Source organism: Drosophila virilis, chromosome 4 (genome assembly GCF_030788295.1).
Source record: "Drosophila virilis strain 15010-1051.87 chromosome 4, Dvir_AGI_RSII-ME, whole genome shotgun sequence".
Taxonomy (NCBI): Eukaryota; Metazoa; Arthropoda; class Insecta; order Diptera; family Drosophilidae; genus Drosophila; species Drosophila virilis.
This window is the reverse complement of record NC_091546.1, coordinates 4,924,542-4,949,241: the sequence shown is the minus strand read 5'-3', so window position 1 is coordinate 4,949,241 and position 24,700 is coordinate 4,924,542. Positions and strand designations below refer to the sequence as shown.

General features: G+C 38.2%; 2 protein-coding genes across 11 annotated transcripts in view; both read right to left on the bottom strand.

The window, feature by feature from the left end:
- LOC6627504 (dipeptidase 3) overlaps positions 1-24,700 on the bottom strand; it is a 416,202-nt gene that overhangs the window by 21,121 nt on the left and 370,381 nt on the right. For all 8 annotated transcript variants that reach the window (XM_015173103.3, XM_015173104.3, XM_070209380.1 and 5 more), the window contains one exon: positions 18,053-18,273. In XM_015173103.3, the coding sequence (XP_015028589.1) occupies positions 18,053-18,273 (221 nt within the window). The remainder of the gene's footprint in view (positions 1-18,052; positions 18,274-24,700) is intronic.
- On the bottom strand, positions 10,435-14,660 carry Ptp36E (protein tyrosine phosphatase 36E). Of its 3 annotated transcripts, none has more exons than XM_032438419.2 (2): positions 14,141-14,658; positions 10,435-13,883 (listed from the first exon to the last, which is right to left on the bottom strand). In XM_032438419.2, exon 2 carries the CDS (start codon positions 13,815-13,817, stop codon positions 11,721-11,723), a length of 2,097 nt encoding a protein of 698 aa, XP_032294310.1. In that variant the 5' UTR covers positions 13,818-13,883; positions 14,141-14,658; the 3' UTR covers positions 10,435-11,720. The 3 variants fall into 3 exon arrangements, with proteins under 3 accessions (XP_032294310.1, XP_032294311.1, XP_032294309.1); XM_032438420.2 differs by having other exon boundaries at positions 10,435-13,880; XM_032438418.2 differs by having other exon boundaries at positions 10,435-14,660.

Here is a 24,700-nt window from a genome sequence, read left to right as displayed (position 1 = left end):
TGCCGCACTCTATCTTTCTGCATTGTTGATCTTTGCTGCACTTTTGTCCCGATTTAATTGTGTATGCTGTATATGCAGAGGCGTTGTTTATCCCACAAATGGGCGGGCCCATCAGGTGGGCGTCAATTTTACCAGCCAAAGTTAAAATGCTGACATTTTTTGGTCAGCATAACAAAAGGGAATCGTGTTGTAATTCACACAGTTGGCCGTAAAGCTTACATTCCAGGTGGCATGCATTTAAATTGCAGATAAATCTTCAGGTATTTTTGCAACTGGCATTTTGTGCAATCATAGAAAAGTTATTCGCATTTGTGGAATTAAATGGAATCCATGCTTTGTTCTTTACCTCATAGACTGTACAAATAATCTCTAAATTGAGTTATCTACCTTTATTTAAGGAGTTCATTTAGTTATAATGGTGGTGGGCCAGTTTTTTTTTTATTATTTTGAATAAGAAATACTTTTCAGGATTTGCTTAGCAAGCTCTGAATACTAAATATTTTTATGTACATCTTACTGTTGCATCAGTTTGAAAGCGACTTTGGAATTGGTTATAGATATACAGCTTCGTTCTTCATAAAGAAAATTTGATATTTTACATCCTTGACTCTTGATTATAACTGCTGACTGATTCAATAAATTCTTTAAGGTCTGTTTTTAATATTTATGCTTATATAAAGGACAACTGTGGTATAGCTCGAGAATTAAAAGATTTAGATACACTAAACCTGGTATGTACATTCTATAATAGTATAGTCAGATAAAGAATATTTGATATTCATGATATTTCCATAAAGATTGGACCATAAGTTCGAGCTTCCGTAGGTGTAATTATATGTATATGTATTAGGGCTAGAACAAAGAATTCCCCATGGCTAACATATGAAAGTCTTGTAGCAACCTTAATCGTTCTACAAAGTACGACTTGCTTGGATAAGCTACTGCTGCCAGTTGCAGTTTCCAGGCTCTTGACTCTCAGCTTACAGCATCCATCATCGTAATCAACAGTTTGGAGAACGCATGTATATTTCATAAATGCGCCTGGATCACACCTGAATCACCCACTTAATTAAATTTCCTGGTCTTAGCCGAACTCAGTTGCAGTGGCGACTGAGGCAGGGCTTGCAACTCAAATTGGCCGAATGTGACCAACAATTGTTCATGTTCTTATTGTTGTGCTCGCAGTGCTTATATCACATATCAAAACACTTTGGACTTCAATTGAACATTATTGTGTTTTGCTGTTTACAAAGCCCACAGAGCTGGCTATTCAGGTTTGCCAGCCTCATTGAATAATTGTTCTGCGCTTGTCATAGGGCTCAAGGAGGGGGATAATTGGGGGGTGGTCAGCTTTATAATAAGCATAAATGTCATTAAATTATTTCTGGTAAATTGATATTTGCCCATTGGATATTTAATGAAGTGTATTTGCAACATTTTGAGTGTCGGTTATTGTTCATGTTTTTGAATGTAACTGAACTGTGATTGGTTGGGAGAGGGGGAGCACCTGAGAAGCTGGGGCAAGTGGGTCGCTTGGCAGTTTATGCTCTGGAGCATTGTGCATGTTTCTAATTGCGCACATTTGCTTATAACTGCGTCTGTTTGCTCAACGACTATCGAGCGGAGCGGTTTAGTAATGGACAGGAGCATATATAATTGGGAAAACGACAATTTAATAAGGTCCAAATCAAATACGGAACCTTGTGGTTGCTGAATTGAAAACATATTTCAGGAGCAGGAGCAGAAACAATATGCAGCCATGTGCAAAAGAAAATATATATTTCGGTCCGCTATTGATAAGTAAATCAATAAAGTTGGATGAGGAATAATTAAAATAAGGTAAATAAACAGCTCGAATGCTATTTTAGTTTATCTCATAAATTCAAATATGCTTATTATTATTTTGTAAAATAAGGTAAGAGAAAGCAGATATATATTAAAAAAACAAGAAAGTGAGGATGTGGCACACGAAAGTTTGAATAACCTCCTAGATAGAAGACTTCCTACACAAGAACCTACTTTAAGAGCGATTGACCGATTGCCCGATATGGCCGTTTCCGTCATATGTACAGCCTACAACAGAAAGGCGAACCTGTGCAAAGTTTCAAGACGATACCCTGCGAGACTAGCATAGAAACAGACGGACAGCCGGACAGATAGACAGACGGACACGGCTTTATCAACTCGGCTGTTGAGAATAGAATATATATATATTTTGTGGGGTCAAAAAAGTCTCCGTCTACGCATTACACATTTCATAACAAAATTATAATGCCCCCTAAAAGGGTATGCAAGAAATATTATTTGAATCTCAAGTTTCTTTTTTGAATAAATTAAAATGACATTTTCTTTATATATTTGCGGAAATATTAAACATTCATTCATTAATAAGTCAATAAATATTTATAAAAATTTGTCATCTAAGACATTTTTGTTTAAGACATTTATTAAATTTCGTTGACCTTATTAAATTAACTAAGTCATAAGTGAAGGCAAAATCGAATTTTTTTTGTTTGTTAAACATTGTTTTATAAGCATTTTTAATAATGATTTAATAATTTTACTTGCAGCTCATTAGCAATTATTTCTGCCATTAAACTTGTTAAATAATATGGCAATTGGCTATTTTGTTTTCATTTTTTGCCTCAAGCCAAAACTGTAATTAATAAACTATATTTGAATGGACTTCATTTCAGTTGAAGCCAAATTATTATTTAAAGCTAATCGCCCACATGCCAAATTTCAATATCAATTTGTGCAATATGCAGTTTTTTTCGTTGTTGTTGTTGTTGCTGCTGTCATATAATTTATGCAGGATATTTGGTCTAATAATAATTAATCAACAATTATAATCAAATATTTATTGATTTGGCTAATGGCATATGGAACTGCAGCTGTGACAGCAGCAACAATAACAACTAAATAACTAGTTGGCAACTAATTATGCAATGCAATTGCACCACGCACCACATGCACCACGCACCACGCACCACACAAAACATGGCGGCTCAAAATGACGTCTATTGCCAGCAGCACATTATTTAATTATGCAACATTATGCATACCCTTGCTGAGGGTCTTACAGTTATGTCAAGATGTCTGTTCTTTTATATATTTATTAGGCTAGATAAAAACCCCCATATTCTATACGTAGAAAAGGATGCTTTGATCGAAAATAAAGCTTTTTAGAAATAGTAAGCAGAGCATTTGCGAGCAATACAAATCTCCTCATATATCAGCCAAGCCGTTAGCCATGCATCTACAAGGGTATTTATTGTTCGGCTTGTAATATTTCTTGTAATATTTGTGCAGCGCCCCTTTTGCAGGGTGCTCACGTCGGGTGTTTGGGGGGGGGGAACACTGCATAAGCGCTGCTAAGCTGCAAAATATTTAATTAAATATTAAACTATAATTTTGTTAGACTATAACACATAAAGTTTCAAGTTGTTGCCGGAGCTGTTGAGGCAGCTCACAAAAATTGTTAATGACATTTGGCGCGGAGGCAAGTGACGCAGCCTGTGGCTGTGGGCGGGGCGGGGCGGTACGGCGGAACTGTGGCAAAACTTTTTCACTAGCTGCATAAAACTTTGCGTGGCTTAGTGCTCGTGTGTGTACGTGTGTAAGTGTGGCTGTGGGTGTGCGTGTTTGTAATAACTATGCACAAAAGCATAATTAAATACATAATGAACAAGGCAACAATATATAGTATGTGAACACACAGAGCATATCAAATTTTCGCATAATGTAAAAAGCTTTTCAAAATTTGTTCAACTGCCAAAGTGTGTGTGCGAGTGCGTGTGAGTGTGTGTGCGAGTGTGCAGCTCATTATGACTAACTACAACCAAAAAACAACAACAAGCTGCCTGGCTTTTTTGTATGCAAATTTGCATTTAGTGAACTCGTGTTTCATGTTTCTCCTCCCTCAGTTGTTGTTGTTGTTGTTGTTATTCTTGTTGTTGACAATCACTTAAAATGAACTTGAGAACAAAAGGATTGCACTGTTAAAGATACTATTCACATGGCTTATACGTCAGCTACTGAGGTTAATTGTCCTATTAAATCTGAGCACGAGCTTAACTATTTTATATGTTTGCGAGTGTTGAGCCTTGAGTTCGAATGTTATGATATTTTTAAAATCGTATAAATACTACTAAAATATTCATAGTTTTTGTATGCTCTACAAAAGATACTCGACCCGATTTCGCTTACCCCTTAGGTGCTTATGCTAATAATAGAATAGAATAACCATATGTCTCGATCACAGGGTAGAATTATCAATTAAAAGGGTAAATTCTATTTATGCTATAGTAAAGATAAATGTTAATACCAAATAGAAGATTTTGAATAATTTCAAATATTGAGAAAGTCGGAAGTACAGACAGATTTGCTATGTTAAATACAGGTTATGTTAAATGCAGGTTATATTTTATTAATTTGATATTCCCAATATAAACGTCAAATTTGTGTAGTATACTCTAAGTATAATACACTTACGGACTCTGGCTGTGTGTCTTATAGGTCCCATTTCATCAACGATTTAATATTGAAATCTCAAGAGTTGAAGCTTTCAGATATGCTGTTTAAGCTCTCCTTTGAATTTTCCCATTTAAATGATGAAAGAGGCTAAGCAGATTACAGAAAATACCACAACTATATGCCATATATACACAGTATAAAGTGAAAATGGTCCGTGCTCTCAAATTATTTCTCTTAATATTAAGTAAGTATATTTCCAACATATGTTTTGTGGTTGCTTTGAAATCAGTTTCAGTCGCAATTTCGCTTCAATCTGATTTGCAGTGCCTCACTAAATTACGATTTTAATGGCACCACAGACGAGTGTATGTGTGTGCGAGTGTATGCGAGTGGGTGTGTGTGTGTTTCTATTGTCTAACATACAAGTAGAACTCACTTGGTTAGACGGGGTACTCAAGTAGTTGGCACACATGTTTACAATAAACCAAAGCAGTCAACTTGAGCGTCAGCAAGCCAAATGCCAGCTGCGCAGCCCACACACATGACACTCACACACACTCACACACACACATGAGACACTCACATGCACACACATGCAGCTGCACACAGCAGCCAAGTCAGTCACTTAGTCACTTAGTCAAACGGCCGCCTATTTCAATTTGTCAGTTATCAGCAGTGCCAAGTGCAGTTAGTGTGTGTCTGTGTGTGTCTCTCTATCTTTCTCTCTGTGTATGTGTGTGTGTGCTATTTGTATTGTGTGCATGTCAAAGTCATCGTGTTAACATTAATTAAATCTATGTGTAGCCTCGTATAGCCAGCCCTATTCAGTGCAATTCTGCTATGCATTGTCCACAGGCTCCACACACTTGAGTTTTATTTGAAATTTTTCATTCATTTTGTTCTCTCACTCGCTGGCATCTTGTTTGTGCATAGCTTGTCAAAACAAATTAAATATGAATATGCAATATTTTATGTGCTTTTGTTCCATTCGGTTTCGAATTGGCAAACATTTTGCGCACGCTCGTAGGCATGCAGCAAATATATTAATATCCTTCCAATCCTTTGGGTCTCTATAGAGCCGCAAAAGACGAAAGAAAATTATTTGTTTATTTGTGAATTATAATATTGATTTTAGTCAAAGTCGATAGGCAGTAAGGTCTTCAATATGTTTAGGAAAAGTTTTTGTTTTGAATGCGATCTCGCCACGATGCAGCATATATTTCTATTGCCAGAGAAAAGAATCCGACTTTGCCTGTGTCAAATAAGTAATGTTAAACAAGCAAGTTTTTGTGAATTTCCCAATCTTCAGACAAGTACCTTTGAAATTCTTCGTATTTTTATAACTTTTACTTTGGCAATAGTGGAAAATGTAATATGCATTTGTATTACAATTGCTGCCAGAGTTGAACCGGCGACCTCTCGTTTGCTAGTCCGTCACGTTTATATTGGCTGAGCTGTTTTTCACAATTATAATTAAAAATTGTAGCCCATTTTGTTGGCAATAAAAATGGCATATGTTGTATTGTTTGATTCACTTTTAAGAATTCTAAATTTGAATACCCGGCTCATTAAATTCTTTTCTTAAGAAATAAATATTGAATTATTTCCATTTTGTTCTTTCAACTTGTGTTCATATTTAAATTAAATCCCATCTTTGATCTGCGTTTCGTTCGCTACACGAATCCTGTGCTGTCGGCTGGCAAATACGTAATTAAAATGTGTGGGCGCACAAAAGTATGCTATGCTCGTTGCCGGAGGCAACAGAAAAGGCAGCAGTAGCAGTAACAGTAGAAAAAGCAACAGAAGCAGCAGTAACAACAGCAGCAGCAGCAGCAGCCGCACAAAAGGCATTTCTTTAATTATTTAAATTTAATTTCATGTCATATCAAATTAGTGCCACTCATTTTCACTCCGAGCACGTGAAACTTGAAAGCCTAACACACACGCACACACATGCACACACGCATACACATACACACCGGCACACACATGAAAAGCCAAAGGCCAACTGTTTTCAACTCATTTTCATAACGTGCCCGGCCCATTGCCGCCAGCTTAGAAGGGAGCTGAGCTCTTGTCGCTGGCGTTAAAAATGCCAACTACACATTATTATTATATCATGATGATTATTATTATAATAACAATTATTATTATTATGTATGTGTACGCCGACTGCTAATGTAAACGACTTCACGCGGAAAGGGTTTGCAGAGCGGCCATTAAGTCAAATGCGTGACTGAATGAACACAAGAGTGTGCATACAGGTGTGTAATAGACGTGTGTGCTGCTTGCCTGGCTTCAATTGCATTTACACTCAGCCACACACTCGCACATACTCGCACACACACGGCTCACGTAGACGTTGCATAATTGAATTAGCCAAACAACGCAGCCGACGTCAGGCTACAAAATGCCTCAAACAAAGGCTAATAATGCATTGTGAATGGCAGGCCCAAAGGAGTGTGGCAACAACAACAGCAGCAGCAGCGGCAGGTAATTGTGTGGCAATAGTCCCGACGGGCAGCATAAAGGGGGAAATGTACAATACATAACTAGTTGCCCATATAGAATGCGACCCTCTGCCGTGCAATTCTTAAGGAAACACAAGCAAACGGAGCGCAATTGGTGCGAGTTGAGTAGCTGCGACTACAATGGGCACTTGCAGAGGGAACAACTCTCAAAAAAGAATTATGTGTCACAAATATTTAACTTAAATTTCATCTATTACAAATTATGTTCAAGTATTTACTACAGTAGGCATTCTATGTGTATATAAACTTGAAACAATCTGATCCATGGAACTGGTTTGATACCGAAATCAAAACGAACCTCGAACCTAGATAGAAAAACTGACTGTGGGTAATTACTAGCTAGCTACCATAAGTCCAAACCCTTAATAACAGCTGTGAGGGAAAAGGATTTCGTCCAAGAAGATCTACGACCAAGCAAACGCCAACATTGATTTATTTATGAACAATAACTATTATATTGTGAGCTTCACTGTTCACAATGATACTATACAAAAAAAGAAAGGAGAACACGCAACTGAAAATACTAAAAATGATAAAAAAATATATAACCAAAAATAAACTATCAATATGTCAAACAGAATTCAATGAGAAAATTTACAGCCACAACAAAACCCGAATATAAAATAATTAAAAGGTGCTTCCAGTTCTTTTCGAAGGAGATTTCGTAAGAGTATGAAAACAAATAAAAAATATTAGTTGAATTTTAAAAATTAGCTTGACGCACTTTTCTTCATTTATTAACAAATGTTTGTTGATGTTTTGCAACATTTAATAAATAAATATAAAAAAATCAGAAAGTTTATGGTAAGTATTATATTTTGCAGCCAGTTTTTGATAAGCATATACAAGCTTTATAAAGTTCATAAAGGTTTAGCTGAATGCAATCTATTTGAAAACAAATTAATTAATAAGAAAATTCTGCGAGCACACACACATACACACATCCAAGCACACATACAGCACACACACTCACAACGGGCAATTAAAAACAGGGATTTAGTTTTGCGCCCATGTTCGAGTTTATGTGACATAAATTTTAGCTCGCCCTCCCCCATGAATATTAATTGCTATTGAGTTTTTAATTAGCGAAAACTAAAACAGCTCCTAAAAGCAAACTGTGACTAATTTGAAGAGCTTTTCCCAACGTTCCCCCGCCAAATGGAATTAATTTGCCACGCGCTCGTTTTGTATTAATAGCTCATAAATAAATTTTCCAAAAAACAACTTATTGCTCTTTTTTGTTCGCTCGTATTTTGTATATGGCAAAAATGTTCAAACTTGCCGCATGGCAACAATGGTAACGCGTGCTGTAGTCAACAAAACGATACCCTGTACCCTCAATCTGCCAAGAAAGATTCGCTTTCATTATATGTAATATATATAGAAATACAAAAACGATTTGGCCAAAATGCGTGTTGGTCAAGCAAAAGCTGTGCTTCTATTATCTATTATCAGATAGTTATAAAATCAGATTAATATTCTATATTGTAAGTTCCTAGTTCTTATAAGCCTCGAGATCGACGCATTAATAGAGACAGACAGAAAAGCATTGACTCGGTTGTTGATGCTAATCAAGAATATATACTTTATGCGTTCATAGATAATACAATCCCACTACAGACATGTTTTAATCTGCATCATACCCATTAACAATAACAATTAGTGCGGCCCACGACTTAAGCGCCATCAAAAACAGAAATTATCAAAATACTCGCAACTTTTTCAGCTGCCTTAAATCAGTTTAACCTCTGTTTAGCCCCACTTTAGCCTGTTTTTACAGGGATCATACGTATATATATATATATATATATATATATATATATATATGAATACATATATATATCTAAATTTAGTTTTTGCTGATGTCATGGCGAGTGCTCAAGTTTTACTATTATTGTTGTGGCTCTTGTTATTGTTGTATTTTATTGCTGGGCACAGCAAGAGCTGTGCTGTCATATATCGATTTTATAGCGACCACACCTTGCACAGCCGCCCCCGCTACCCCAGCCCGCGCTGTCTTTATCGCACAGCGATATCTATATAATGGAGGCCTCTGTTTGATTTGTACGCATTAAAATGTAATCTGGTCAAGGTTTTTTTTTATTTTGTTTTTTCGCATTGCGATTATTGTGCGGAGCATCTTGTTTTGTTTATCATCTCATTTGTTGTTTTTCCTTTTCTCTGTTGCCCGCAAATGAAAAAATTCCAATAAATACGCAAAAAAAATTATAATATTCTGATTGATATTTTGAGTTTATGACTCAGTTTTGGAATGCAGAGATCAAAAGATGTAAAGCGTAATGCCTGACAGAACTACGGTGTGGCATTGTAATTATTGACATGGATTTATACGACGACCTGATGGAAATCCATAAATGTTGGGATAAAGCGATCAAAGCCTTGGATGCGATCAAAGTTGTTGATGCACTCAGAAGTGCAATTGGGATTCAAGAAAAATATTGAATTTATGATTCAGAGAATTAAGAAAAATATTCCATAAATGGACAATTTGAATAAATTGATACTTCGAGGAATACTTAAAAGAAAAACCTTAAATCAAATTCTAGGGCGAGTCTTGAACTAAAGATGGAGAAGGTTTATCTATGGTAATTTTTATATTTAGATAGATATCTTAACTATCTTAAAAGTCTTAAGTTTATTTAATTACTATAGTAGTTCGATGCTGAAGATACATTTCGTTAACATTTCAAATTAAACTAACAGAAAGACGGACAGACATGACTGACAGACATGGCTATATTATGAATATGTATATAGATAAAGATATATACATATGTAAGCATAATGAAATGTATTCCGAAATGTCTTCTTGTTTGCAATTATTCTGTTTATCTTAGAAATTAATTTTTAATTTATATTATTTAAGTATTTATTCAATGTCAATATTAGAATGCTCTTTGCAAATGCAAGAAATATTATAACAAAATTTAATTTATTATAAAGGGAGGCTCCTTTTTTAGGCGAAAGCTTAAAAAACTCTAGGCAGCAGCCGATTTACCTTCTCAATAATCTGTAAGGCAACGGGTTCTCAGACTGTCTGCCACCTGCAGAAATTTCGTTATGTAAGCACATCTCACAACACTTTCCCGCTCTCATTTATCACACCCATTTCTTTTTGAATTAACATTATTTTTATTTTTGTTTTGGTTTCTACGGTTAGCACCTGAGCGCAAAAGATTTTAAATTTTCGTAAAATTGAAATGGAAATTCTATAGGCAAGATTTCGCTGCAGATATTTATTTATATGAATTTCTCTTTTCTCGTTTTCCATAGCTGAAATATAAAAGAATTTGCCCATAAAAATAAAAACACAATTTCAAGTAGTTTTTCCCGGTTTTTTTTCTCTTGTTTTTTTTTTGTGGTATTTGTTTTGGTTTTTTCGTAACCTACTCTAAAGTTTCGTACGGAATCGTTCCAAAATACACATTTATTCACATTTAAAAAAATAAATTCAATACATTTACAAGAATATAAGAATATATGTATATATATGTATATAAATATAAGTGTTGTGCGTGTGTGTGTGTGTGTGTGTGTGTGTGTGTGTGTGTATTTGTTATATGCATTTGAATTGTTAGACAAATATATCTTATTTCGAATGCATAAATGCGAAAATATACAAGTATAGACGCGACATATGTATGTGTATGGATGTATGTCTGGGTACATTCCATATAAATCAACAATTTGTTCACGATAGTGTTTGGGGTTTTGTTTTTGATGTTGCGTTTCGTTTTACACCTAAATAAATATTTTGTTTTTGCAGTTTTTGTTTAACATGAATAAAAAATACAATTTCAAACATTTTTCAAGACCAGCCCCCTAAAAACTATGCGACTTTTTTTTATACAAGAACAAAACATTTATATATATATATATATTATCCATTTATAGTATGCAGTAAAGTTTAGATATATATCAACAATTTGCATAAGGTAGCAAGTTTTAAGAGTTAACGTAATTATATATATATATGAATCGTAAACATAATCATATTTAGTCGTAAATATAATTGTAATAGTTCAAGAGTTTCTTCATACGGCATACATATATATATATATATATATATTTCTATATACTAATAACAACAACAATTAGGGCATTAGACATGGCACATACAGTTCAAACATCAGATCATATAGTACTTATGGCTTTTGCATTTGATTAAATTATCTTTATATATTTATAGTCCAGTTAGGAACTTGTGGACCTACAAATAAAATGGGGAAATTTAATTTCCGGAGACAACAAAAGAACTAACAAAATGTGTTTTTGTGCACAACAAAAATACTCAGTATTATTGCTTAAGGGCTGTGCCAAGCCGAGTCTAGCCCCGATTTCTATAGCTCTACAGCTTGAAAGCTCTCATAGAGTAGACACTAATTAGATTATAGATAGTAGGCATTGAATGTGGACCACTTGGACTTAGTACTGTTAACCATAAAGCAGTTGTTTGAGCGGGTTTGAATTTAACAAAAATTCTAGTTCGGCTCAATCTTCAGTTTGCACAGGGTTCGAATCCCCCAAAAAAATGTCAGGACAACTGCATCCTTTTTGTTGGGAAACAAAGCCCGAAACTAGTGCGAATTCTCCAAGTACATATCTTGATTTAAATCTGTTTTTATGTGAGAAATTGCAGCACAGGATTCGAACCCTCGAAAAAAATTAAGAAGAATAAATTTTTAGTACAGCTCAATCCTTTTTGTTGAGAAAGTGAAGGACATAGTGTAGCACCAGATCGTAGCAGTACTTGTACTCGGTCATATTCTCGACCAGCTGTGGACGGTTGCGCCGCACGGTCTTGACGGCCTGAAAGACATCGACCTCACCGTGCTGTATGACCTGCTCGATGCACGCATTGGCCGCACAGTAGACCCCGGCACGGCTGCGACCATCGGGCGAGACAACACAGACGGGTCCATAGTCGACCTTGTTGCGCCAGATCTCTACCATGTTCATTAAATAGACCAGCGAATTGGTTGAGCTCGGCACCTTGTGGCCCATGGGCCAGCAGGTTAGCTGAAATAGCTGGACGGTACGTGTTGGGGCCTTGACCCCGGCCATCATTTCGGTCAGCGAAACGATTTTCTTATTGATCTTGAACTCCCACTGTTTGATGTTCGTATAGCTTTTGGACATGACATAGTGCACGCTGAAAACCGGGCCGTATTTCTCCATTTTCGACTTGTTCGGCCAGAACGATGGATACTGCTGCGACTGGGAGGGCGGCTGGCAGAGCACCACGACCGCAGAGCATTCGTGATCGTAGACCAGAGACCAGAACTCGCCGAGGGTATGCTTCATGGGCCATTCGGTGACAATGTACTCGCGCGGCTTTGTATACCCGTCCACAAAAACCGAATTGATGTAGTCCGTGAAGGCGTTGCCCTGAAAGCTGGTCAAATAGGGACGAAAGTTATCCGGCGGCACGCAGAGCACATCGCGATTCTTCTCCCGATTATCGGCCCGATGACCGCCGGCACAGTCGCCGATGGTGAAGCGGGGCGTCTGCTTGCAAATCTGATCGTATTCCGACTGATATTCGTTCATCTTGGTGCCGGAGTTGCGGCGCGCCTTGGCCTTGAGGCGATCGGAGAGCTCGGAGACGGGAAACCAAGTCTTGCCGCATATAATATGCTCTTCGAGCGTGTCATAGATGAACTTGTATTGCTCCACATTCTCGACCAGGCCCTTGCGCGATTGCCGCAACTTCTTCAGATAGCCGAAGACATTGAAGCACTCCTCCTCTTCGGCCAGCTCCAGATTGGCATCGATGGACATATAGACGCCGGAACGGCCGCCGCCATCGCTGCAGTGCACCAAAATGGGTCCACGCATATCGACATCGTCCTCGTCCCTAATGATGTTGCCCACTACGAGGCGGACGCGTCGCCTGAACTCTAGCAGGGCATTGGAGAAGGGGCAGGAGTGTGAATACCATTCCGTATAATGGAACTGCAGGATCAGACGCTCGTCCGTGACCTCGCCCTGTTCGCCTTTCTTGTACAGACGAAAGGTGCGTATGTGAAAGTTGGCCAACTGTTCCTCACGCACAATATTTATGTGTATATCGCCATAGGTCTCGTGCACCTCCATATTCGGGGGCCAGTATTGTACGCACATGACCTTGGCAAAATCAAAGGTCTTGGTCAGCATGACAATGGCGCTTATGTTCTCCTGCCAGACCATGCGCCAATAGGCATTCACAGTCTCCTCGACGGGTCCCTGGGTAACAATATACGCATTCGGCTTGAGCAGGCTGTCCATATAGGAGGCATTCACGTAGTCCGAGTCGGGAACGCCCGGTAGCTTTTGCAGCACAACCCGATTGTAATCATATGGAATGCACTTGGGATTCTGATTCTTCTCCTGATTGTTCTTCTTGAGCGCATGCCGGCAGGTGTTTGCCTCCACCTTGGCGGCCGTCTGAAATTCCAATTTATATAGAACCGGAAATTTGCGACGCAGATCGCACAATTTGAGAAAATGCCGCACATCGATCGGACCATTCGGTATGGTCTTCGACAGCGAATTGTTCTCATCTCGCGCCTCCAGCTTGATACGCTCAAAGGACAAAAGGCCGCTGTTCAACATGCTCAGCTTTATGGTGTTCGGTATGGAGACGATGGCGCGACTTTTTCGCTGCTGCTTTTCCATGTCATCATAGCGTGCGGATGACCTCGACCTGTGTTTGCCTTGCTTCGTGCTGTTGTTCTTGTTGTTGTTGCCGCCCGCATTGCCATTGCCCAGCTTGGTGCTTGTTGTTGTTGATGTCGCAGCTGCTGTCATGACTGTGTCCACTGCTGCTGCTGCTGCTGCCGCCGATTCAGTCGACGCTGCTGCCGCAAGCTGCTGCTGCGTTGTCATCATCAGTCAGTGTGTATGTGTGTGCGTGTGTGTGTTGGTTGTGCGTTGTTTTGGAGGAGGAAGTAACCGATTAGTATTTGTACACTTGGCACAGCATTTGCTTTTGGTTTAGTAGCTTGTTATTTTTCTTTTCGTTTGCATATGCCTCAGTTCATTTTCTTTCGATTTTCTTTAGGTTTTCCTTATTTTTTTTCGTTCTTTTGTGTTAGCTGGTTAGTAACTGAAAAATCTGTGTATTTGTTCACCTTTTAATGCGTCGCGCTAAGCGGAATTTGTTATAAATAAATATAATGCACACGCCGCGTATTTTGTTGGCTAATTTTCTAGCTGAATTTTTCTATTTTACTTATTTTTCTGATTTTTTTTTTTTTTATTTTACTGCCGTAGTTTGCTCTCTTTGGCTTTTCCTCACTACACTACACGACTGTGGCTCGCTGGCGTGTGGTTCGTTTGCAGCTCAGCTGCCTCGTTGGGGCGAATTTCGTGGACGACTGTCCGAGCGCTGCGCGATGTTTTGCGCTTTCACCTCAAAGCGGCCCCAAAGCGAGCGAGAGAGAAAGAGACAGAGCCGGAGAGAGCGAGGCTGGCAACATTTTCACCATGGCACATGTGACTGGCGCTTCGTGGGTGCGTGACGGGTATTTTTAGACATGCGGGTGGAACGGAATGTCAAGTGGAAACACTGGCACGAAATCACAAGGACTTGCCCGGAATTTTCGCTTAATGAGAATCTACAAATTAACCAATTAACCAATACAAACAATTGAAAATAGTATTTAGACTGCAGAAAAACTAATTAAGCAACATATATAGAAATTTATGAAAAAGTGAAAAATGAATATGTTCTACATTTTTTCTATTTATAAACAAACCAAAATTGGACACATTTTTGCATAAAAACTATAGTCATGAAAATAAACTAGAGAAATTTATAACATTTTCCAGTATTTACTTTATTTAATATTAATCTTTTTCCAATCGAATTCCATTTGGTTTTCACTCGTTTGCCAAGCACACTGTGCAATTCACCTTATAGTATGAATGAAAATTTCGATTTTCCCATTGCACGCTCATTTCGTCGCAGCGAAAAATTTCCATTTACCAACTAAGCGATTTCGCCCTATACACAGCTGCTCGCTCTCTTGCCGTCTCGCGCTCTCTTGCTCTCTTGCTCTCTTGCTCTCTGGACGCGTGCGCTCTATGCGATTTTCACTTTTCATTACGTATTTTGTTTTCGCCTATTGTTTTGGGCTGTGTAATTGAAAATTCCGTTATTTAAAGCAAGGAAGTGACGTTGATTTTGTCGATTTTGTTTTCGTTTTTGATTATATGCTGAATTTTAATTTCCATATTTAATTGACAGGGCACAATCAAAAGTTATAAATAATATGCCCCGACATAAATAAATGCCCGCATTTTTGATGGACTGCAGTAAATTTTACATTTCCTGTTTTGGTCAGCTGTGCGAATTTTATTGTTGTTTCTATTCACGTTGTTGCTGTTGTTGTTGCTGCTGCTGCTGCTGCTGTGCATTTACACATTTTCACGTTCACACATTTGATTTCCGTATGCACCGCCTCTAAATAGCTTTTGGCAAGAGCCCATAGCCAAAGAGGAAGCGACACACGCCATGAAGAACAAATACCTGATCATAATGATGTTCAATCACGAACATCATGATCACAATCTTGTGGTCGCTGCTGTCGAAGTGGTTGGCGGCTGGCGGCTGGCGGCTGGCGCTCTCGAGGTAAATTTCGAATTTCGAAATAATTACACGAGCATATGTCAAAGAATTTTCAAATGTAAACAAATCTTGTGTATATACAATGGGCCGCGGCATTCAAATTTTGGCTCAAAATTCATTACGGCCGCGCGGCCTTGAGCGCCAATATTTTAGCAATTTGATGCCCTCTATAGATAAACACAATTACGAACAAGCGAAATGTTCAACTTATTCCACGGAATTCAAAGTTTATGCGTTCGAATTTGAAAATTGAAAATTCAATCAATTTAATGAAAGGCAAATTAAAAATAACGATAATTTATATTATTTTTTAATAGGTACTCGGACGTGTGCATAATATATTGCTTTGTGGAAATGATTTTCCTTTTCAATATGATGAGCACGGATTTTCTGTTTTTTATATTGAGGCGAAAAATTCAACTCAATTCTTAAAATTATTGAAGAATATAGAGAATATACATATATATATATAATATAATGAAACACAAAAATTACGCTCTGTTTTGTCTGTCGCACATTCTTCTTTATAATCATAATATACATAATATTTTATAAGACAATAGTCGTTTTTAAGATTTGAAAACATCCCTGGATAAAAAGAATATAGAGACATGCCTGGTTTGGTAAATTGTATAAGCAAATACTAAAAAAAATAAATACGCCATCGAAAAATTGAAGTGCTTTAATCAACTTCGGAAAATTCTGTGTGATAAATGGAACGTGAGCAGCTGAAATATTAGCTAGCCGAGCGATTCTTGCAAACGAGTGGCCAATAATAACTAAAATACAGCTGCGTTTAAGCGGCGCCAGCTACAACAATGTCCAACTATACGAGTTCCTGGAACAGCAGGGCCAGCGGCTACTGTTAACAATGTTATGCAAATGCTGCAGCAGCTCATATAACACATTAGGGGACAACGGAAAGCCCTAACTATACAACTTTACCAAGAAAACGAAGCGCAGCTGCAATAGTTATTGGAAATTCGAGCAGGTGCAGTAAAAATGCGCTGACGTTGATCAGCAGCGTCAAGAAAATGCCGAGGGAATTCATTGAATGTTTAAAGATATTAGAGAAATAGAAAAACTCTTATCCTTCGAACTGGAATTTGCTGTTAAAGCATGGGCATTATTATATGCAATTTAATCCAAGAGTTTATTTATTTGAACTCTGCTTTAAACAGAAAACATTTACTGAATCCAACAAGTTATTGTATAAAGTGAAAAGAAATAATATTGAAAAATGTGATTTTAAAGTAGTTATAGAGACAATACGCTCAAAAGGAAACATTTTCTTTGCATGATAAGATTGTTTAAACTGAAATTGAAATTCAAACAATCCCTTAAAGGACTCACACTATATAAAAACCGGCCAGTCACACATGCCAATAGGCTCCCAAGCTTTCTCCAAGGTGTCCGTCCCATCAGCAGATTAAGGTCTCCTCCCAGCGACGCGGCCATCTCTCCATAAAAATATTGTAAGCCACACAAAACATAACAAATCGAAAACTAGTTTTTTCTTCTGATAAAAACCTGACGACTTTAACTAAAGACAAAAAAAAAATGGCACATAAGGCAATTAGCGACCTTAAAAGCGGTTTAAGAAACATCTAATATCTAAAGACAAAATGTAAAAAGAAAATAAATAAAAAAATATATATATATTATAAGAGCCATTGTTGGGAAAATGATTCTGAAGATTTTTGTAGTGCAAATCATATTAAAAAAAATGTATGGCAAATATTTCATTGAAAACAAATTCATATAAATTTTATTTTAAGTTCAATTGCTCGGAATTCTCCCATACGATAGCTTTATGCTATGTTTGTTATCGTATATTGCTTGCATTGTAATAAGACATGCCTCAGCACATTGAGTAGCAGCCGTTGGTAGCCGAACCGCAGTTAATTTAAGATATTTGCGTACCTTCTGCCAGACGATAATCCGGCACAAAGCTGCGCGGCTCTTGTAAATTGCTGTAGCCACCTAATTTGAGAGCTGCTGACCCATTAGGTAGGTACACAGGCCGTGGCGCCTTCCCCCTGCCAAAATGGCGCCGGCACGCAGCTCAAGCACTTAAATATGCCGCCCCCATTGACTAGCCTGCACGCACACACGCACACATTTATGGCTATGCCAACAAAGCGTTGACTGCGGTTGACCGCAGTTTGCAGGATGGCGAACGCGTCCTAAGCGCCACGAAATCCACATGTAAGCCACACGAAAAGGCCCAAGCCAAACCAAACTAAACTTAACCAAAACTGAAGCGAAGCGAACTGAACTGAGCTGAACTGGAGGGCACTGAATGGTTCGGCCATTGGACTAATTAGCATTAAATCAGCTGTAAGCGAGGCTCCTCCTCGACAGCAAGAAGAAGAACAATAATGGGTAAGGATGTATGGAGCAGAGCACTTACCTTGCCAAATATGGTGAGTCCGCCGTGTTTCATATTGAAGGTCGGCGCATCCGCATAACTGGAATCGGCCCAGGGTGTATGGCATGTGGATGTCAGTGTCATATACCGCACCCCAATCGCATACAGGGTGCGCAGCACTGCCAACGAGCCGCCCAACGAGTGGCCGCCCTCGACGCCAGTTAGCGAGCAGAGCTGTTGGTTCTTGTGGGCATCGATGATGTCTGCAATGCGAAAGAAGAGGGAGAAGCGGTTAAGTTGAAGTTGAAGTTGCAGAATAACAATTTCAGTTTAAACTTGGCTCAGCAGTTGCATTGTTTTTCAGTTCGGAATAGAGAACATGAAAAAATAGCTAAGAGCAACTGCTCGTCGAAGTTTAAATACTCTTGCAGGTGTCTTAAAGACAAAATGATTTTCGATTGATTACTCCAATGGCAACTAGTTGGGAATTGAGTGCAACTCTAGCTATTGTTGTGCATAGTCAAGTGGCAAAGGGATTATGAAATAATACCAATTGAAAATAAAAACAAAAAAACCAGAAAAAGTTTTCAGTTCTATGGCATGTGAATAAATGTTATATCCCAGGAAAACGAAACAAAATATGCAGAACCTGACAGAGTCCAAGCAATATTATTTTGCTCAACTATAAAAGAGCTATATGAGCTATATACTCAAAATCGAGGCAGTTATACAATAAGTGAGAAAATTATAGTACCCTCGGGAAGAGTATAAAGAATGTAGCATAAGTAAGAATTGTTGTTCTGCTGCGTCTGTCATTTGCTTAGCTGCCCCGCTGAGCTCTCTGTTCATTGCGGTCTTAGTCCGTCCGTCCGTCCGTCCGTCTGCCGCTCTGTCAGTTTATCCCAACATGGCATTTGTGCTATGCTATGCAATATTTACGCTTGTCTTGGCCAGCAGCTTTGATCTCTTTCATTTCATTCCGTTTTGTTGCCAGGCACTTGTCAAAATACTTGCTCATTGTTTATTGTTATTTATTTTTTCAACGTTTTTTTTCTATATTTTCTGTTGTTTTAGTTTTTTGTTTTAGCCAGCAAGTTGTGCAATGTTTGAATAAAGTTGTTGCACAAGTTTTGTTTCTTCTTCTGGAGTGGCATGTGCAACTTCACCTAGTTGGGCAACTTTTCCAAAGGCATTTGCCAAAGAGTCATTAAGCACTTCTTTAGCTAAGAATGAATTCGTTTCTTCACGAAAGAGTCTCAATTAATTGCAGAACATTTGTATGCGGAACAAGTCTTTGGACACGGTGCCATATTGTGACAGAATCGACATGCCACAAAAATGTATCGAACATTTTTATACTATTCTGTGATCGATCTTATGATGAATCGTGTTCAAATATAAAATCAAAAACAAAATGATAATATTCATAGAGGAGAGGATAAAGACATGGTTCTCATAAAACCTCACATGTTGACAAAACTGTCCTAACACAAAATTTATCTTGTTTAAGAAACATTGGGTGTTGATCCCTCAGAACATTATGAAGTCGTATTGCCAGTGACTTTATAAGAAAGCAATGAAAGAGCAGTTGGATTGTCCCACCAGAGTTTGTTGAAATGAAAATAAATTCAACGAATAACTGCTACGATTTTAGTTAATCCTTAACGATTTACTCAGGGTACCAATGCTGGGCGACGTAGTCTTCAGGCAAGCGGCGAGCTATTAAACAAAGCTTCACGGCATACATATCCAACCACGAAATAGTTGGGAAAATAAAAATGATCAGATATTTGCGAACTAAAAACAAAATAAATAAACATAAAAAACTAAAATAATCATAGACAAAGACATGGACACGGTTATAATCTAACTCTGGTCACATACAGATTAAACGTAATACATCGAAATACCCCAATTTGGCATGAAAAGTCAAGAAGTCAAAGAAGTCATTTTCAGTCCCATGACGTATAAATATTCTAGATCAGCATTAACAACCGGGTTGATATAGTCATTTCCGTCTGTCCATTTGTCCGTCTAAGCCAAGTCTAATCAACATCGGACTACTATATCACATAGCTCTAATAGGAGCAGACATTCTCTGCCTAATAGAAAGCACTGCAGTCAAGCTTAAGCAGCTGAACAATGTGACTATATGATTTCTGGTGTAACAAGTTCCTGGATTGATGTTTTTATTGCATTCAGTTTACTTTTGATTAAAATCCGATTCCAGTGGGACACAAGTCCTGGGCACATATGTATGTATGCGCACAGAAAACGATTCAATAATTTGTCGCTGCATTCAAATCAAGCATTTGTAATAACATTTCAAATGTCACAGACAGGGGGAAAACGAGTCAATAAATTGCCACAAAGGAAGCCAAATGGGAGCAAGTAAGGGAGAGACAGCAGCACAGCAGAAACACAAGTCACAGGATACGGACAGGGTCCTTGCTAGCAAGTTTTCAGGCAATAAGTAAATAAGCTGCGTAAAATCAAAAGGGCGTACTTTTACTAGCTGCTGCTGCTGCCCTCAAGTAGTTGCTGTTGTTGTTATTATTGTTGCTGCCTTGGCTGGTGCTGCTGCTGCCTGGCTGCTACCCATTGTTATGGGAGCCAGGAAAGCAAATACCTGCCACAAAACCTGCTCGATGTCGTCGTTGCCGTAAAACCCTAAAATATGGAGCAAATAAACAAATATTTAGCCAGGACCTTTAGTGCAGCATCTTTTGCTGCTGTTGTGGCAGTCAAAAGAGAACAACCGAAAGGCACTAAAATGCGCCACGTGAGCTGAAGTTCAATTTTTTTGTTTTTTTTTTCTTGTGGCCAACAGCCCTGGGCCGGAGCACACGAAGGCTTCTCGATGCTGGTCCAGCATGTAATTGCGTCTGTGACCATGGCCCGAAACGTAATGTATAATATATGGCCCATGTATCGGATGCGATTTGAGGCAATAGAAAACCGAATGCTGCAACACAGTTTGAAAAATGAAAATCCCAACCAAATGCCACTTGACGCAATAAACCAAATTGTAAGAGCATCAGAATGTGCCAAATTCCATGAACGAAACACAAATGCGCTCACAGAAATGTGAATGCCAAGAGATCATGTTGCCTTACACATTGAAAATATCTGGAAAGTCATATACATGCCCTATTTCAACAGATATCACACTTTGCCGAATAAACTTGGAGACTTAAGCAGCCTAAAAGGTTTTGCTTACTGTGCGAGCTTTTTTTTTTTAAACTTTTTTCATTTTCTCTGTTTACAACTGCGGTCACAGTTTTCTGTCTGGCTTCCTGCTAAAGACGCATCAAAGTCAACAGATAGCCTTATGCCATGTCTACAAAAGTTGTGCTAATATTTGATAGCTTAACCGTTGTCAGATTTTTGAAAATTTCGTTATTTTTCCTTTAAGCAAATGTGGTTGCACTTTTATGTTTAGCACTTTAGTTCTGCCAGCTGAAACTTGGTATGCTATCTGACTAATTAACTTAATGAACTTAGACAGCCCTGACCATGTATTACAAACCAGTCTGGTCACACTCTTCTGTGTTAAGGGCTAGCAAAGTCAGCAATCTAACAAGCAGGCAGCTATCGTAATTGCCTCAACTATAACCCAAGAGCAAAAAAGGGCAAGTGCAAAAATCCATCGAAAATCTTATACTTTGCTAATTCAACCAAGTTGCGCAAGCAAATCCATATGCTCCTTGGGGAGAGCATCAAAAATGTCAAAGGCTTGCCAAATCGAATGCAATTTTGGTCTCAATGCTCTTGAATGCAAGCTCAGTGTAAATTGAAGTTTACACATTTCGAAGGTGGAAATTGAAAATTGCGAATGAAAAGCATTTCGCACATCGACACGGGGGAAAATGTAAAGTAGCAAATGCTGGCAACAGACAGCAGTGCCAACTGACACAGAATCGTGGTGGTGGAAAATCAAAAGGAAAAAAACAAGGAAAAACCTATGCTTAGCTGTAGGTAAAAACCCAGTTTCAGTATATTCTATTTATTGTGTTTATGCAGCGCGAATGCAACGCTCATTTCTGCCTCTGTCTCCGTAGCCAAGGAACAGGCACAGTCCCGGACTCAATTGGGACACACACACACACAAAAATTGTAAGGGATTGAGACTAGGGAAACGAGCGCTCGCTGACTGACTGGCTGACGTGTCATGTCAGTTGTCGTCGCGTTGTGTTTCGGTTCGTTAGCTTTGCATTTTTACAATCACTTTGGCAGCTCGAAACTGAGTCTCTAGCCTGCCGGACGGGTAGTGGGCGGTGGGTGGCGGGGGGCGTGACCACACCACCGCCTGCTCGCTCAATGGTCACTTGCATTCGCATTTTATTTACACGACATGTGAGCGCACACTACAATTTCGAGCGACTCTGAATTTATTTCGTGTACTTCAAATAAAATGTTGGTTTTTATTTTATGCAACAGCAGCTGCAAAAATTCACGTACCGTCCGTTCTATGAAGGAATTGTGCGGCGGACAGAGGGGGTGTTACATTTTTGGCCCAGTGAGTCAGTTGGGGTTTAAATATGTGCTTGAATCCTTGCTTTGGATGTGTTTACGGTGCATGAGAATGTTTAAAATAGTGCAAATGTGGAATCGTTCCATTTGGTTCCCTTTACGTTCATATTTGATGCTTACAAAAAAAAGAAGGGCACGTGAGCACGTGGAGTTGAGCTTATGCTAGGGATGGCCAAATCTCGACGATTATATCGTGCCAACGCGATGTGAACGATGCCAATTTGCAATTTGTAATTTTAATTTGATATATCGATATTAAGAGGAGACATTATGTCTTGAAAAATATATTGTTTGGCCTAAACTAAGTGTAAGTTCATAAGAAATTTATCAGGTCTAACAATAAAATGTTGTTTAACTAAATTTGTTACGAATGCGCTTTGAGATACGCCTCCTGGCTTTTAAATTCTCAGGGATTCGATCTGTCTCCCAGTCTACACAAATATCGACCAAATGCAACATATTGTATAATAATAAGGATAGACAATATACGATATGCAGACATATGTGAAATATACCTAACTTCCGCCTGATACGATTGCTCTAAGTTTATCTGAACTGAATAATTACCTTTCTTTGATTAAATATTATTTTCTGGCTGATGATTTTTAACAACAACAATAGTATTATTTACGATTGGTCGATATTTACATTGATTTTCTAATATGCCCAGGATTTTACCCGAAATTAACGTTGTTCATCACCAATTTTATTCTGCTCACTTTGCTAAAATTCGTGCAATGTTCGTCTATCCGCAACTTTTTTTAGCTTAGCTATTTAAACAGAGACTAAATTTCGGATAGACAGTCGTCTGTAAATATTTCAAGTACGGGGGAAAAATCAACATGCACAGTTCTGTTTTGTAGTTAATTGAGTTTGGATTTTTAGTTGTTCGGTTGCTTTCATTTTAAGTCACACATGCAGAAAGTGGCTTATTGTAGTAAGATATCTCTTATGCCAGATGCTGCGCTCTTTAGCCAAATATCTCCAATATATGTGGATCTTTGTCAGCATCAATAATCGTGTATATTGTATTTTTCTCAGACTGTATAGCTTGAGTAATTATTCTCAAAACTAACATAGGCTTAATCACGCCAATTCACCCCCAACAAAACGAATCTCAACCCACATTAACAATTTGTTAAACTCCAAATTAAAGCAATTATCAACACCAATCGCAAATAGTCGCAACATTTTCTGAACACAGTTAACTTTGGCTATAGGTATGTATGTATTTGCCCTCGCTAAGGACTTCTGAATAGCTTCCTTTCAATTAGAACCATTTAATGGTTCCATTTGGGTTTAATAGGATTTAACTGGCGTATACTTCAGTCAATAAACCATCAAACTCTTTGCGCTGCGCTTTTCGCTCAAGCTTCTAACAAATATTTTTCTCAATTTGGCAATTTCTATTCAGTTTCAACATACTGTACAAAAGTTGATCATTAAAAAAATGTGTTTGTTGAATTTTTGTATAAATGTGACTGCATTTTTGCTACACTTCTCTTTGCTTTTATGTTCTTAAACCCTTTAAAACTGTTTTAAAGGGTATATACAATCGTTTGTATGCCATTTTTAAGCTCGGAAAACTGCATAAAGATCGGACTATAAACACCGAAGTTAATAAAGAATGCATTTCCCATACATTGTGTGGGCAGACAGAAAGCGAGATCGTGTACAACTGCAGCTTGGCGATGGGCTTAGGGCATCTCTTAGTCGGATGCTGCCAACTCACATTCCTACTGATTTTATTTTGGATTTATTCTGAGTGTTTTCACGCAAATTGTTTTAATTTTTCTGGCATTCTCTGTGCAACTGCAGCTAGTCAGAAGCTGTTGGCATTCACTGCCTTTTTTGGGATTCAGCAGTAGACTGTTTAGAGTTGGCAGCTATTTGCGGTTAAACATATGCGGTTCTTATCACAATTTAGCAGTTGCTGCAAGTATTTTTGGGGCATGCATTTCCGCTCGTAAATTTCTAGCAAAAAGTTTTCCTGTGCATGATTTTTATGACCATGTGATTTATTGACATTTCCATTAACGGCTGTATAAATGTTTCAACGCGAAATGCCGGAAGCGATTCCTTGTTTGTTTGTTTGTTTTGCCGTGCTTTTTCTTTTGGAGCACAAAAATGTATATAAAAATATATAATGTAAGTGTG